Source organism: Tenrec ecaudatus, chromosome 3 (assembly GCF_050624435.1).
Source record: "Tenrec ecaudatus isolate mTenEca1 chromosome 3, mTenEca1.hap1, whole genome shotgun sequence".
Classification (NCBI taxonomy): domain Eukaryota; kingdom Metazoa; phylum Chordata; class Mammalia; order Afrosoricida; family Tenrecidae; genus Tenrec; species Tenrec ecaudatus.
This window is the reverse complement of record NC_134532.1, coordinates 171,199,286-171,215,878: the sequence shown is the minus strand read 5'-3', so window position 1 is coordinate 171,215,878 and position 16,593 is coordinate 171,199,286. Positions and strand designations below refer to the sequence as shown.

Below are 16,593 nucleotides of genomic sequence, written 5' to 3'. Positions count from 1 at the left end.
ACATTTCCACATAGACTCACCACCAGGGAGGGGAGCCACAAACCAGGGGGCAGATGGATGTTCAATACAGGAGCCCCTAAAAAGCTGACCCAAGTGCCTTTATTAGCCATGACACTGGAGGAATGAGAGGGAGATGCACCGGCCATAGGCTGCCCTAGGAGCTGAGGACAGTTGGCAGCGGCAGGAAGCAGACCTGCACGTACTGTGTGGTTCAATCTGACTGCCTGGCGTCTGTCAGGCAGCTTTCAGAGTGGACCAGAACTCTGGAATCTGCTTGCCTTGAACAAGAAAGGCTGGATCTGGGTAGATTGAATCATATTTCAAAGAGGCTTTGACTCGGGTCAAAACATTTTGTTATTTCCAGGCAGTGTCATATTATCCAATAAGAAAGGTAAGCACAGGCTTATTTGTGTTCACTAATCTGTAATGAACAACTTCACATTTTCTCCGCATGTCAAAAATTCTGTTTCTAGTGATGGCTACCATCTCTCTCCCCAACTCCACAGCCCCTTCCAACGCTTTCTGTCGAACACGAAGGCCTCTTTCCGAATGTACAATCCCAGACTGGGTTGCAGACCCCGAAAGCAAGGGAAGCAGGGGCTTACTTGTACTTTCTTAAAATCTGTTGTGAACAGTTATTTTCAAGTGTTTTTCCCGTGAGAAACTACACTACAGAGCAGTAAGTCACCACAAGTCAGCCGGTGCTTACCTTGCTTGTTGCGTAATCCACGTCTGTTTCCAAGAGTAATTACAAGGGCAATCCTGGCAGAGACTGGGAGGCCAGCCTGTAATATCGTTTGTTGTTGGAGGTGGTGGGGAGTTGGTTCTGACTCACAGTGACCCCATGCACCTACAGACAACAGAACAAACACTGCCCTGCCCAGTACCAGCTTCGTACTCATTGCTATGTGTAAGTTTTCCGTGGCAATCCCTCTCACAGAGGCCTTCCTCTAATTAGCTCATACCCTACTGTACCTATGTCTTAAGCACATATGATGGATTCTCACAATCCTGGTTTCGAAGAAGAATGCCCCTGGCTAGAAGAAGCTGTGTGGTACGGAAAAGACAAAGACTGCTTAGAGTCATTGCTCCAGCCAGAGTTAAAGAAAGATCGGACCAATTTTAGAAGCACCAAAACACTGGTTAATGGTATGCCAGTATTTTCATGCCCAGTGAAGAGAACACTGACACAGGATTACCTCTGCATGGGTACTTTACCTTCATGAACATGCTAATTCCAGTTTTAAGGAGATCGGTGAGGCCTGAAGACATGTGTTCAATATCAATGGGATCTGGCTTCTCGGGGTTAAATATTTCTTCCACAATCTGCTTCAGCAATGGCTTATAGGAGGCCTGGGAAGAGAAAACAGGGCGTTGTCAGTAACAGGGCTTGTTTGGTTTGTCTACAGAGAGAACAACCCTCTCTTCATCAAAGGCAGCCAGACAAGCTTGTTTTGATTCAGCGCAATGGCTCAGCATACAGATTGAATAAAGACAGTGTAGGGCTACAGCCGTGCCATATACCTTTCCGGATGTTATACGGCGCAGCAGTCCCCTTGTTATGCTTGAATGACGACCTCTTTGTTTATGTACAGGTTCTGCAGGAGCACAATGAAGGGTGCTGGCATTTCCATTCCTTTCTCCAGCCGTTTTTATGATCCACACAGTCAAATGCTCTTACATAGTCAAGAAACACAGTAACCCTCCTTCAGCCACAGTACATCGGAATCTGGTTTGGATTTCTAGAAGCTCCCTGCGGACATATTGCTATATAGCCATCTCTGAATTATATTCAGCAAAATTTTATTTTCAGGTGATATTAATGATATTGTTCAATCGTTTTGCATTTTATCGGGCCACCTTCTTTAGATTGGGTATACATAATGAGGGGGAACCCATTAAGAAAATTGAAAAAAATGTTTTGAAAATTAAAAAAAAAATAAGACAACCTTATCACCTTCAAAGTACTCTCCATTATACTTAATACATTTGTCAAATCTGCAATTCCATTCTTGGAAACATTTTTCAAACTCATCTGTTTAGATGGCTGACAGTACCTCCCTCGTTTTTTTCTTCACCTCTCCTACATCGTCAATCGCTACCCTTTCATGTCCCTCTGCATGCACGGAAACAAAAAGAAGCCACACAGAGCAAGGTCAGGTGAGTAAAGTATGTGTGGCAAGAGAGGCATGATTTTTTTTTTTTGCCCAAAACCGGCATACTAAGATGGCTATGTGAGCAGGTGCATTGTCATGGTGGCAAAACCAGTGCCCATCTGCCACAAATCAGGCCTTTTTTGCTGCACACTGTTACGCTATCATTTCAGAACCCCTGCCCTGCTGGAACGAACTCCAAATGCACTATGAGTAGACATTTTCATCCATTTGGGAAGTTGACAGACGTCCAGAATGAGGTTTGTCATCCAATGATATTTCATCTTTTTGAAATGAGAAAACCACTCACACACTTGAGTTTTTCCCATAGTGCTGTCCTTGTAAGCTGTGTTCAACATCACAACAGTTTCTGTGGCATTTGCTTCCCAAGCAGGAACCAAAATTTCACAGCTGGACGCTGTTCTCTTAAATTGGCCATCAAAAAAAGGAGGTTCGGGTGAAACTGCTTTTACAAAAAAATTCACTATGACCAGAGAGAGCCTTCCCGGGTGACGCTACTGGGTGCACTAACTCCGAGTGAGTTGCTCGATGCTCGCCTAGCCGGGAAAAATGCAGACTACAAAATCTCCGCTTTGCCTACCACGATTCTGGGTTTTATTTTGGGTCCTGCTCGTATAGATCTATCCAATAGGTTGGTCAAGTCTTCCAAAATTTCTTGGCAAAGGCTAGTGGGTCCTTCTAGTGCTCCACCAGTTTTTTGAGAATTTCAGTTAGTATTCCATACATTCCTGAAGCCTTGTTTTGCAGCAATGCCTTCAGGGCAGCCTGGGCTTCTTCCTTCAGTGTAAGCGGTTCTTGCCCAGATGCCCCCTCTTGAAATGGTTCAATGTCAACCAGTTCTATTAGGTACAGTGACTCTGTGTTCTCCTTCCACATTCTTGTGATACTTTCTGCATCATTCAATCTGGATGCAGTTTGACACATGGTGATAAATGCTTTCATTTTCTGTCATCGGAGTAACCATATAACGAGGTTAGATTTAGAAGAAGCTGCCTTTCTGACCGGAGCCCTGGGGGTGTAGTGGTTATGCACTGGGCTGTGATCCACAAGTTTGGCTGTTTGAAACCAGGGGAAAGGCTTTCTACTCCCATCAACCGTTACAGTCTTGGGACCCCACAAGGGCAGTTCTACCTTGTCCTATAGGGTTGCTATGAGTCAGCAATGGGCTTTTTGGACCTTTCTGAGTACTGCACTTTCTGCATGTTTCTTTACCTTTGGTTCTGCTGCCTACCCAGTTCTTCTTCTGCTGTCTTTGCCATCAACTAGACTACCTTCATCCCAATCCTCCTTGCTTGCTGTTTCTACCAGATCCCTATGAACCTGGAACTTGAAGGGCTCCCCTCAACTTACTCCCTTCTTATTATTAAAACCCCAAAGCAAACCCTTTGCCCTCGAATCAATCCCAACTCTCAGGGACTGTATCAGACAGGGTTAACCACACCACAGGGTTTAAGGCACGGATCTTGACAGAAGTAGATCGCTATATCTTTCTCCCCTAGAATGGCTGGTAGGCTCGAACCACTGACCTTACGGTTAGAACTTACCTGCACATTTAGCCACAAACTAGGTTCCACAGAGCTCTGTTGAGACAGAGCCATCTAGCAGTCTGCTGCACCTTTGCCCTGACTTTGCAAGTGATAACCTGCCTTCAGGAAGTGTACCAGCCTCATCCCTCCGTTCTGTGGTTCCCCCTACCATCAGCTCTTACTCTTATTTTCCCTATATTTCAATCACAATTTTCTTACTTAATTTATTTGAAAAAGTAAGGTACAAACCACAGAAACCAGACATAATAGTTAGGCTAGAATGCAGCTAGAACAGTTTTTGAGGCTCAGATGCAGGAGAAGTAGTGACTGTCCAGCTGAAGGCCCCACTCCCTTCTGTGTTTGGGAGTCAGACAGACGAAGCAGCATACCCAGAGATCTCAAGGCTACGTGCACAAGGAAGATGGAGCACTGAACTCGAACAGCGATAAGACCGGAATTTAAAGAAATTAATTCAAACCTATGAATCAACCTCATAATAAAAGAAATTCCATTGAATGCTATATTACAAGATTGATGTTTTGATTTACCAGGCTGACAAAAATCCAAGAGCGAGGAAACCCATTCGTTTGAGGAGGCCTGGGGGAAGCAGGAGCGCTCCTGTACCACTGGTGGGGGTGTGGATGGTTCCGTCAATGCAGACAGTAATGCGGGAATGCCCACTGATGCTACAAATGCATTTGACCTGGCAATTCTCCTTCTAGGAACATGTCCTACACATAGGCGCATATAGGCAAAGCCAGGTTCTCCCACTGCTGATCCTTCCTCTCTGTTTATTACTTTTTCTAATAGAGAACTTTATATCAAACAGTAATTGTATATTAAGAAACCATCCCAGCCAAGTCCAGATCAAGTCCATAAGTTTGATATTAGCCCATACATCCGAAACCAATCTATAGTTTCCTCTTCAGACTCACACAACACATGCAATGACACCAAATGAAGGAAGATCACAGGTCAGTGGGTGGAAAGTCTTGCAGATCCAGTGGCGGTGGAAGCATCTCAGCACTGGCGTGGGTCTCCACATGGCTCCTCCAGCTCTAGGGCTTTGGTTCCATCTGGGGTCTCCATGTGGCTTGTCAAGAGGAAGACAAGCAGAGTATCTTACTTCCAGGGAAGAAGACCGGAGTTCCCAGAATCCTCAGGAGCAGGCTATGCCCACACAGAGGCCTCATTGGCTATGACCTGATTGACAGCCTAGACTCCACTGTTTCACAAGTGGACTAGAGATTCTGTAACTGCCACACCAAGGCTAAGTTCACATGCACCTTGGCCCCTGGGTCCAGTAGCAGCTGTGGGGGTGAGGAGGGCAATCACCTGGAAAGGGGGCTGGAGCTGCTGGGAGGAAGAGGGGGGAGATTAGACAGCACAGGAGGTTGGAGGAGAGAGGAAAGGAGGCTGAGAGGCTTCTGAGGAGCCCTGTGAAGGGGTAGATGGGGTTGTAAGGCTGGGGGTGGGGTGTCTGAGACACACTTGCTCAGGCCTGGGGGGCTCTGTGGGCAAAAACCACCTCTACTTCTCTGAAGCAGGCAGAGCTCAGCTCCAGCGGCTCAGGATGCTGTTGCCATGGAGATGCCAAAGAGCTTCAGAGAGGATTAGAGGCGTTGGGCTTGGCCTGCCCAGCATGGTTTGAAGTCTGAGATAGGGACGGGGGCACGGTTGGGCAGCAAAGAGGTTTGGTGGGACCTTGTCAGGCCCAGCACTCACCGACATGTGCCAAGTGGTAGCAGTGGCTTTGGAGTCCCCACCTGGGCCTGAATCCCAGTGGTGGGTTGGACAAGAGATGCCATAGCTCTGAGCCTCAGTTCCCTCATCTGTAAAGGGGGCTGCTGATGCTGTCAAAGCAGTGTTGTTACTTTCACAGGCGTGCCTGCAGGGGAAGCACCGAGCCTCGGGCCAAGTGCATGCCCAGTAAGTGGTAACTATCATTCCCGTGATTGGTGTTAGGGTTGGGGCTGTACAAGAGTCTGCCCTGGAGGCAGCAGCCCCCTGCCCAGCCCCCTGCCCTCCCTCCTGCTCTTGGGCTCCTGGGAGAGGCTGGAGAGAGGCCTGACGCTGCCTCCACAGATACGGGTGATGATCAAGAGTCAGGAGTTATGCCATCCTTTGAACATGGGCCTGGAAGCTGTGCCGCAGGCGCATCTCCTAGATTGCCATGATCTTACCAGCCAGGTCCGCACACAGCGTGGGCCCAGATGAGGTGGGGCGGAGACAGCCAGCTGCCCTTCGTCTCTGTTTCTAACGCTCGCCTTCCATTTGCCATTCATTATCTGTGCAACTAGAGTGCATGTTTGATCAACTTCAGGCTGAAAAGCTGGTGAAACTCTTCAGTTTCTTCATCACTACTGTTTGTGGTTGGTCTTTAGATCTGAGTAATAGTTGTATCGACGAACTTCCTTGTAGGCAAATAAATACATTGTTCTCTCACATAGAGCACTGCACTTTCAGATAGATAGATCTTGAAATGCTCTTTTTTGACGACGATTACAAGGTCCTTTATCATGAATTTGTCATTCCCATATGATTACATTAGGTGCGCGTCCTGCAGAAGACCTCTTAAAGTGTGGGAAAGTAAGGAGGTTACTTGGAGAACTGAGGTCCACCTGATTCAAGCCATGGTATTTTCAGTTGCCTCATATGCACGGCACATTGAATAAGGCAGACTGAAGGAGAATTGATTCAGGTGAATAACGGTGCAGATGAAGAATAGCACAGCACGGCAAGATGGCGGACAAGGAGAAGGAGAGCCTCTTGGACCTGTCAAGGGCAGCGACAAGACCATCCCGGTGAAGTTCCAGGGCAGCTGTGAAGCCAGCCAGAATTCTGAAAGGGTTCAACCTCTTCCTCAACCTCATGCTGGACGGCACCATGTAGTACATGAGGGACGTTGATGACCAGTTCAGGCTGACGGAGGACACGCGGCAGCAGGGCCTGGTGGTATGCCGGGGCAAGTCGTGGCGCCGATCTGCCCGTGTGGAGGCCAGCCCCACCCCTTCATCCAGCAGCAGGAAGCCCAGCGCAGCTCCTGCCCCGGTGCTGTGTGTTTTCCCAATACACTGGAAAACTCAAGCATCAAAAAATAAGAAAGAAAAAGGAACCTTAGAAGTACAGCCGAATGATCCTTAGAGACAGGATGGCAAGACTTGGTCTCACGCACTTTGGACAGGCTGCCAGGAGAGACTAGTCCCTGGAGCAGGACATCATGCTCGGTAGGAAAGCAAGCAAGCAAAAGGAAGGCCCTCAACCAGATGTACCGACAGTGTTTGCAACAATAGGCTCCAACAAAAGAATCAAGTGTGAGGGTGACAGAGGACTGGGCAGTGTTTCACCCTGTGATCCTGAGTCAGAACCAGCTTGTTGGTACCTAGAGATAACAACAAGAACAGACGATTGTTTGAAAATGGCCCATACGAGGTGATTTCACTACGAGTCAAAAATGGACCGGTCGGCATCTGACAAGAACAACACAGAGAGTGAGCGGTACGAGTGCTGTCGCGACTGCCTCTCAGCTCCACAGCCCTCCCACCCCTGCCAGCATCACCCCAGCACTGGCCCTTCCACTTCATTTCCTCACATGTTTTACAGCGTATGATCCGATAAATCACCTCTCCTGACTTAGCCAGCTTGCAATCTTTTCCTATTTTTACTTGCGACCAAAAACATCCTAATGTTAGTAGCGTATTTTAAAATAAAGTTGCTCTGTTGACATATAATTCACATAACAAAATTAATAGCTCAATCATATGGATACAAATTGTGCAAAATAATGTATATCTGTGCAAATAACGTGTGTGGGTTCATTGTTTTTTGGGGTACGTTATTTTTAAAAAGTACACGGTATTAATTTAAAGGGAAGGCGATCGGTTTGTACATGAAAATATTTAACTATAGAAAACAAAATGTAAAAACAACACTCTAAATTCTTTATTAAAGCAGCCAAGCACAGACCAACTAAGACACTGTGCATTTAAAAGGCACTGTGTGAGAAAGGGAGTCCTAGCGCACAGGTGGCAACAAAGTGGGCTGGGGTCCACAAGGACAGCAGCTCTAAACCACCAGCTGCTCTACAGGAGAAAGATGGGGCTTTGCAGTCCCTCAAAGAGTGTCAAACAAAAAACTAAACTCACTGCACTGAGTCAATGTTGACTCATAGGGACCCCTTGTGGGTTTCCTAGACTGTAACTATTTATGGGAGTAGAAAGCCCTGTCTTTCTCCTGAGGAGCTGCTGGTGGTTTTGAACTGCTGACCATCTAGATCACAGCCCAAGACGCAACCACTGTACTACCAGGGCTGAGTGTTGAAAGACCACCGGGGCAGTTCCACCCTGCCCTATAGGGTTGTCCTGTGTCAGAATGGACTTGCTAGCAGTAGTTTTGTTTTGTTGGGAAAAAGGGGCCCTGTGGGTGCAGAGGACATGTCTGCTGAGAGACATGTGAAGCCGTGCCGTCTCAGGAACCCACAGGGTTTCAGTCCAGCATGAGTCGGACTCGAGCCGATGGCAATGGATTCGGAGAGCGTTTATTTGGAAACCATTTCCTCAGCCATCAAGGAGCGTGTGTCTCAGGGCTTCTTTGCAAAAGCATTTTGTAAATGTTCTAATTAGAGTGTTAATGAGGTGAACCTTTGGCCCGTTGCCTTCATCCACTTAGTCTGGATTGTTCGTGCCCCAATTGTGTCACTATGATCTGATCGGGATGAAAGTCCTTTGGTAACAGCGTCTCAGGGCACTTTCTAGTCAGCTCTTGCTACCTGCCTCTCAGCGACGGGCCACCGGGGAAGGTGATGGAGGATAGGCAGACACGTGATCGCTTCTCTGGGGCCCTGCTCAGAGTTTTTCTCACATGCTCAAAAGAGCCAATGGGAAACTGGGCATGTCGTTTGCCTTGACATTACCACGGGGAAACTAGAGATTTTCATTTCTGAATGAAACATTCTAACATTCATTTGTTGAGGGGGAGGAAGGAGAACTAAAATCTCATACAAATTGGTTCTTTCCTTTGCTTCTTAGTCATTTTCTTTTCCCTTGTTATCAACGGCAGTGAAGCGGCAGCAGGGGGCCATGTGGGGCATAGTTTTCCACAGCCCCAAGTGCTTGCCTTCTGTTGGCCCTGCCATTACCTGGGCCAGAAGGATGCTCCGCTGACAGCTTTGCATCTTGAAAGCAGGCAAAAGGGAGAAAAGATGAGATTTCTAGGCAATTTTATGGGCCAACGTGAAAGGGATATATATCACAACTACCTATAGTTCATTGCTAGAACTTAGTCATAAATTCACAGTTACCTGCAGACTATCTGGAAAATGTGGTTGACTGCATGTTCAGTAGGAAAAGACATAGAGTTCGGGAGATATTCATTTCTCTCTCTCTCTCTCTCTCTCTCTCTCTCTCTCTCTCTCTCACACACACACACACACACACACACACACACACAGTTAAGTCTGGATGGAAACATTAATATCATTCCTTAGCAAGTGCCAAGTTGCAGGGTGCACATTTTATGGGCACAACCTTCCCTTGTGCATGAGAAGCTGACCTTTGGTTCACTTGCTAGCTGTTTCCCTGGAAACCTGATAAGGGAAGAATGCAAAAATGTATAGTCAGGCAAGATGCCTTATGATAAAAATGACCCCTTCGTGGTAAGTTGCATCGGACTAGGAAGGAATACTTGCTAAGAAGCTGAGCTCTGGCAACCCTGAGAGCAATGGCTCATGGCAAATGCACATGTCCTCTGAAGGAAGCCCGTGAGCTGTAGGACTCCAGGCCCTACCCAATGTGAGTTTAGTGGTCTCAGAGGCTAAGCTGACTAGCTCTTGGGCATAGTCTTGTGGTCACAGACCTATTCCAGGGAAGAGAAACGTCTGGTGCATCCTTGATGGTCACATCTGTTCCCATCCCGTAAAGACTGGTTTCCTATAAGAGCACAATGCTCAAGGCAGACCTTTTGGTTTGCTTAGGTTAAACTACCGTTTGGCTTTAAGATGACTTCAGGCATAGTTTTGGTCTAAGGTTGAAAGATAATCTCAGGGCAACAGGTGCAGGGTTCCTCTACCATCCATGGTTTCAGAAAGTCTGGAGTGTCCTAGAACGTGAACTTCCGTTCTGCTTCCCTCCAACCTGTCATCAGGGGGTTTTCTAAGGACTCGGACAGTGTACGCAGTCTTTGTAGCCAGGCACCATCTGCTTATTTTGGTCTTAGGGCAAAAGTGGCAGTTTTTCAACCTGGCTTCATTCCTCTATTAGTTCTAGAAATTTTCTTGTGAATGCTGGGACTTTATCTATATAGGATTACATCACCCATGAATCAAGGTAATTTTACTTTTCTACAATATTCAAATCTTGCTATTTCTTTTGGTTTCCTTGTTGCGCTGAGTAGGTCTTCTAATGCAATATAGAAAAAAAAGTGATGAGAGTGGACACCCTTGGCTGCCTTGCTCCCAATTTTAAGGGGAGAGCCCCCTTTTTTCTTCACTAAGCATAACAAGCATTTCACACATGCTCCTAATCGAGGAATTTCCCTTCTATTCTAATCTCTAGGGTTCTCATCAAGAAAGGATTTTGGATTTGATCAAATGCTTCTTCAGCATCCATAGAGATGATCACAGGGCTCCTTTCTTTTGTTCGATTGATGTGGCTGAAAATCCACGTTGATGGATTTTCTAATCTTAAACCAGTCCCACTTTCCTGAAACATATCCTCCTTGGTGATGGAATATGGCTTTCTTGCTATACTGCTAGATTCTGTTCACTAATGTTTTGTTGAAGATTTTAAAAATCGTTTTATTTGGGGCTCATACAACTCTTAACACAATTCATATATACATCAATTGTGTAAAGCACATTTGTACATTCATTGCCCTAATCAGTCTCAAAACATTTGCTCTCCACCTAAACTCCTGGCATCAGGTCCTCATATTTTCCCCTCCCTCTCCGCTCTCCCTCCCTCATGCATCCTTGATAACTTATAAATTATTATTTTGTCATATCTTTCCCTGACTGACATTTCCCTTCACTCACTTTTCTGCTGTCCATCCCCCAGGGAGGAGGTCTCATGTAGATCCTTGTAATCAGTTCCTCCTTTCCAACCCACACTCCTTCTACTCTGCCAGTATCGCCACTCACACCCCTGGTCCTGAAGGGATTATCCTTCCTGGATTCCCTGTGCCTCCAGTTCCTATCTGTACCAGTGTACATCCACTGGTCTAGCCAGACTTGCAAGGTAGAACTGGGATCATAACAGAGGTGGGGGAGGGGGAGGAAACATTTAGGAACTACAGGGAAGTTGTATTTTTCATCATTGCTACATTGCACCCTGACTGGCTCGTCCCTCCCCGAGACCCTTCTGTAAGGGGATCTCCAGTGGCCTACAAATGGGCTTTGGGTCTCCACTCCGCCCTCCCCCTCCATTTACTATGATAATATTTTTTGTTCTGATGATGCCTGATACCTGATCTTTTTGACACCTCGTGATTGCATAGGCTGGTGTGCTTCTTCCATGTGGGCTTTGTTGCTTGTTGAAGATTTTTGTATCTATATTCACAGATATGTTAGTAGTTTTCTTGTGTGTTGTCTGGCTTGGGTATCAGTTATATTTGCAATAAAGAATGAATTAGGGAGTATTCCTTCCCTATGTTTTGGAAGGGTTTAAATATCATTGGGGTTAATTCTTCTCTAAGTGCTTGGTACACTTTCCCAGTGAAGCCAATCTGGTCCAGGGCTTTTTTTGTTGTGAGGTTTTTGGATCACTTCCTTGTTATGGCTTCACCGCAACTTTCTAAAACCCTGAGTTGTCACCACAACCAGATCAATAGGGACTGGTGACCTTGTCTTTGCTGGCTGGTGTGGGTGCAGCTTGGTCCTGCTAGTGAAGGTGTTTCTCCCCTGCCCTGGACTCTCACCAAGGAACTTTTCATGAGAAATAGGCTTGTATAGAAAGTATTCTTGCTGGAACCCAAGACTGTATAGAAAAATATCTATTCAGAACAGCTCATGGCTTTATTTGACTATTTCATGATTTCTTTAGTTCCTTGTTCTGCTGTACTATGATTTGGCTTGTCTCCTTTCATCTTCTTAGAGGAAATACAGAAAATACTCTCCCATTTTTGTTTTGATCAGATTCAAAGTGTTCAATTTGTCTATTTCATCCATCTGTCTATCCACCCATCTATCCATTCTTCAATACAGAGTCATTATTTTTGTGAACTTTTGAGTGCAGTATTTTTAGTTTTAATATGAGGAATCAAAATGCTGGAGCTATTAATCAATTTGCTTGAGCTCATACAACCAGCTAGAAGTAGATTATAGCACAGAACCAAATTTCTTTATTTTTCAAATAAAACTAAAGCATCTTTACTGCAATATATCAATCCAGCAATACCCACAAATCAGTTGGCTAGTGCAGTTACCCATGTGCTCCCACAAGCTCCGCTCTGCTGCTGCTCGGGCGATCCCTGCTGCTGTCACGATCAGCTCCAGAACTTCCTTCTCGATGGTGTCTTTTGCTAGTTCCTTTTCCCGCTCTGGGTAGGCTTTTTATCCCATTTCGTCTGTCTCCAATCACGGACTTGGTTTTCTCCAGGTCGGAACTCTGGATCTCCTTCTCTGCATAGTCTGTGTCTTGCTCCAGGTCTGCTGCACCACTATCTTGCTTCCGAGGCTTTTCTGGGAGACCGTCCCAGGCCACTAGGCTCCGTCTCTACCTCCAGGTCCACATCCCCCTCAGTAGCCATCTCAATCGCCCAGAACCAAGTTTCCTAGCCCTCTGTCCAAGCCTATAACATGCTGACAGTTCAGAAATACCCTAGTATTTCTAGAAACAGGACGACATAGAGTTTAAGACTTGGAAAAGAACCTCTGGTAGCCAATTCTAGGGACTGTTGACCTAAAATGGCCTAAGTCACCCCACGATTGGACTGTCTTTTGGAAGGAGTTACTAGTCTTAGCCCCTTTTAGAGAGGAAGGAATGGGCACACAGAGAAGCACCTCACCCCAGGCCAGACTGCTCCGAGAAACGCATTTCTCCAGGCGGAAAAAGCCCCAAGCCTCCACGAGCATCGCTGGTTCGAAATGCTGTTGCGCAAAATGTCGGTCCAAACTCCGGTGCGCATTTGGGCTGCGTTTTCCAGAGCGCGGCTCAGGATCGCACGGCGCTCTGGTGTTGACAGGTGCCACTGAGCAGGTCCCACCTCATAGCCACTCTACGCCCAACAGAGCGAAGCATTGTCCAGCCCCGCACCCTCCTCACACCTGCTCTTATGTTTGAGCCCTGCGTGGCAGCCCCTGGGTCAAGTCATCTTGTTCCGTCTTCCTCCTTTTTGCTGCCCTCTACTTTTCCAGGCAACATGTCCTGGTCCCTCCTGACACCATGGTGTGATGAGCTCTCACCATACTTGCCTCTAAAGAGTATCTGGCTATCCTTCTTCCAAGACAGATTTGTTTTTTCCTGTGGCAGTCATTGGTACTTTCAATATTTTTGCATGCACCCTAATTCAAAGGCATTCATTCGTCTGTTTTCCTTATTTGATGCTCAACCTGGCTTCGGTCAGATGCACGTTAGTCCTCAAAGTCACCTCCTTGCTTTTCAATACTTTAAAGAGGTCTTGGGCAGCAGACTGACCCAATACAATGCATCCTTTGATCTCTTGACTGCTGCTTCCCTGAGCACTGACCGTGGATCCAGGCAAGAGGACATTCTTGACAACTTCAAAGTTTGTGTCATCTGCATATTGCAGGTTGTTAATGAGCCTTTCTCCAATCTTTACGGTACATTCTTCATATAATCTAGCTTTCTTGATTATTTGCTCAATATACAAATTGAACAAGTATGGTGAGTAGAGACAATCTTGATGTACACCTTCCTGATTTTCAACTATGCAGTATTCCTTTATGCTGTTTGCACAATGGCCTCTTGATCCATGTTCAAGTTCACATGAACACACCGAAGTGTTCTGGGATTCTTATTCTTCTCAAGGTTATCCACAGTTTATTATGATCCACATGGTCAAATACCTTGGCATGGTCAATAAAGCACAAGTAAACATCTTTCTGATATTCCCTGCTTTAAATCAATATCCATCTAACATCAGCAATGATGTGCCTTGTTCCATGTCCTCTTCTGAATTCAGCCTGTACCTCTGGCAGCTCCCTGTTAATGTACTGCTGCTCTTATTACTGAATGAAAATGTTCACTTGCATATGATATCAGTGGTACTGGTCTATAATTTGAGCATTCTGTTGAGTCACCTTTCAATGGATTGGGTACAAATATGGATCTCCTCCAGTCAGCTGGCCAAATAACTGTCTTCCAAATTTCTTGGCAAAGACGAGTGAGGGTTTCATCAGCTTGTGGAAACATTTCAATTGGTATTTCATTGATTTATGGAACCTTATTTTTGGCTAATGCTTTTAGCGCAGCTTGGATTTCTTCCTCCAGTACCATTGGCTCTTGCTCCTAAACCACCTCCTGAAATGGTGGAGCGTTACCTGGTTCTTCTTGGAACAGCGACTCTGTGTGTTCTCTCCATGTTTTCTCCTAAACCACCTCCTGAAATGGTGGAGCGTTACCTGGTTCTTCTTGGAACAGCGACTCTGTGTGTTCTCTCCATGCTTTCTTGATGCTTCCTGCATCATTCAGTGGTTTCCCCATGACAGCCGGAGGCTTGAATTTTTTCTTGAGTTCTTTCAGTTTAAGATGTGTTGAACATCTACCATTTTAGTTTTCTTTGTGTTTTTGAAAAAATCATTTTATTAGGGGCTCATACAACTCTTATCACAGTTCATAATACATCAGTTGTGTCAAGCACATTTGTACATTCATTGCCCTCATCATTCTCAAAACATTTGCTCTCCACCGAAGCCCCTGGCCTCAGCTCCACATTTCCCCCCTCCCTCCCCGCTCCCCACTCCCCATTTTAGTTTTCTTACTCTAAGTCTTTACATCTTTCATTATAATATTTGTCTTTGTTGTTTCAAGCTGCCCTTTGAAGTGTCTGTTCAGCTCTTTGACGTCACCATTTCTCCTATTTGTGTTAGTCACTCTGTGATCGAGGTAAGTTTCAGAGTCTCTTCTAACATTCACTTTGGTCTTTTCTTTCTTTCTTGTCTGTTGAATGACCTTTTACTTTCTTCGTGGATGATGTCCTTGCGTCATCCCACAGCTCATCAGGTTTTCTTTCATTAGTGCTCAGTGAGTCACATTCAATGAGTTCAGTGGGTGAGGATCTGGAGCTGGTCTTGAAATTTAGTTGGGATAATCTCGAGGGAGTGTGTTGGCTCTCATGGATGTGTTTGTATTTGCTTCAGTTTCAATGTGAACTATTACTGGTCTCTTCCACAGTCAGTACCTGGCATTGTTTTAGCTGCGGATATTGGGGTTCTTCATGGTTTCATCCCAAAGATGTAGCCCATCTGATTTCAGTGTCTTCTATCCGAAGATGTCCATGGGTACAGCCACCATTTGTGTTGGTGAAAAAAGATATTTGTGATGAAATATTTGGTCTTGAAAAATTCTATTATGCTCCAACGATTGTAAATAATAAAGTCCAAATTCGAAGGAAGGAATGGAACCAGAGTTTCAATTGGCTATGGATGACAGTTTTCAGAAGGCTATGGATGACAGGGAAATCCCCAAATCCATTTATAGGGTCAACACGGATTAAGATTCTGACGAGCTCCTTCTGATCATAGTTGAAGGGTGTGAATAGCCTGGTTACCAGACAGAGAGCATTTCAAAGTCAATTATGGCAGATATAGCTAGGACATAATGAAATATCTCATTATTTTATCTCCCTTTTGACCCATTTTAAAGCTGTTTCAATTTTTTAAAAAAAGTGAAGGGGAAATACATGTGGATTAAGCCCCTGGTGAATCCTCTATGACCTTGAACTGAGAATGTGAATGCCCTTACTAACTTGCAGAATGCATTGAAAATCAGATTACTGTAGATGAAATTAGGTTAACATTAAATACCTTATTATTTGATTTCCCTTTTGACTCATATTAATGGCATTCTAATTTTCAATTTTGTACTTTCTTTTCAATTGAGGTTTTTCTCTGTTTTACTTTGTTATTGTTTTTTTTTTGGGGGGGGTATGTTTTTCTGTTTATAACATCCAGGAGAGTTAAATTTATAGAGACAGTAACTCAATGAATGGTTTCTAAGGGGTATAGCAGAGGAAGTAGGGGTTGCGGGGAGTGAAATGAGGAGTTAGTAACAATGAGTACAAGAAAGAAGAAAATGTACTAAAATTGATTTCACAACTCTTGTTAATATGATTGAACTACTTAATATTATGATATATGAGTTATAAGCAGTTAAAACATAAAACTTTACATTAAAAATAAAAATTTTATTATGTGATTTCTAGCTTCAATTCTATCACCAAGACCATATTTCCAACTACTGTTCCTTTCTCTTTGTTTCCAACTTTTGTATTCCAATCACCAATAATTATTAACACATCTTGATCGAATGTTTGATCAATTTCAGACCGAATTCAGGATGTTGGTAGGATTCTTAAATTTCTGCATTACTAACTTTAGTGGTTGGTGTGTAAACTTGAATAATAGCTGTATCAACTGGATTCCCTTAGATATAGCTATATATTAAATTATCAGAGACAGCTTTGTATTTCAGATAGATTTTGAAATGCTTTCTGACAATGGATGTGAGGGAGGCCATTGCTCTTGTTTGTGTCATTTCTGGGTGTAGTAAACGTTATGATTTTCTGATTCAAAATGGTCACGATCAGTCCATTTCAGCTTACTAACACCCAGAATATTGGTGTTTATGCATTTCATTTTGGCAACTTCAAATTTTCAAATTAATTTTCAAATACTTCAGACATTCCATCTTCTGCTTATATGATATATTAGTATATTA

The 16,593-nt window shown here is 44.7% G+C and overlaps 1 protein-coding gene and 2 pseudogenes across 1 annotated transcript in view; 1 reads left to right on the top strand and 2 right to left on the bottom strand.

Moving 5' to 3' along the window:
- SCFD2 (sec1 family domain containing 2) overlaps positions 1-16,593 on the bottom strand; it is a 466,192-nt gene that overhangs the window by 27,114 nt on the left and 422,485 nt on the right. The window contains exon 7 of the mRNA XM_075544345.1: positions 1,219-1,353. Coding sequence (XP_075400460.1) covers positions 1,219-1,353 — 135 coding nt within the window. The remainder of the gene's footprint in view (positions 1-1,218; positions 1,354-16,593) is intronic.
- LOC142443095 (U6 snRNA-associated Sm-like protein LSm7 pseudogene) lies at positions 6,443-6,801 on the top strand (annotated as a pseudogene).
- On the bottom strand, positions 7,142-12,442 carry LOC142443094 (huntingtin-interacting protein K pseudogene; annotated as a pseudogene).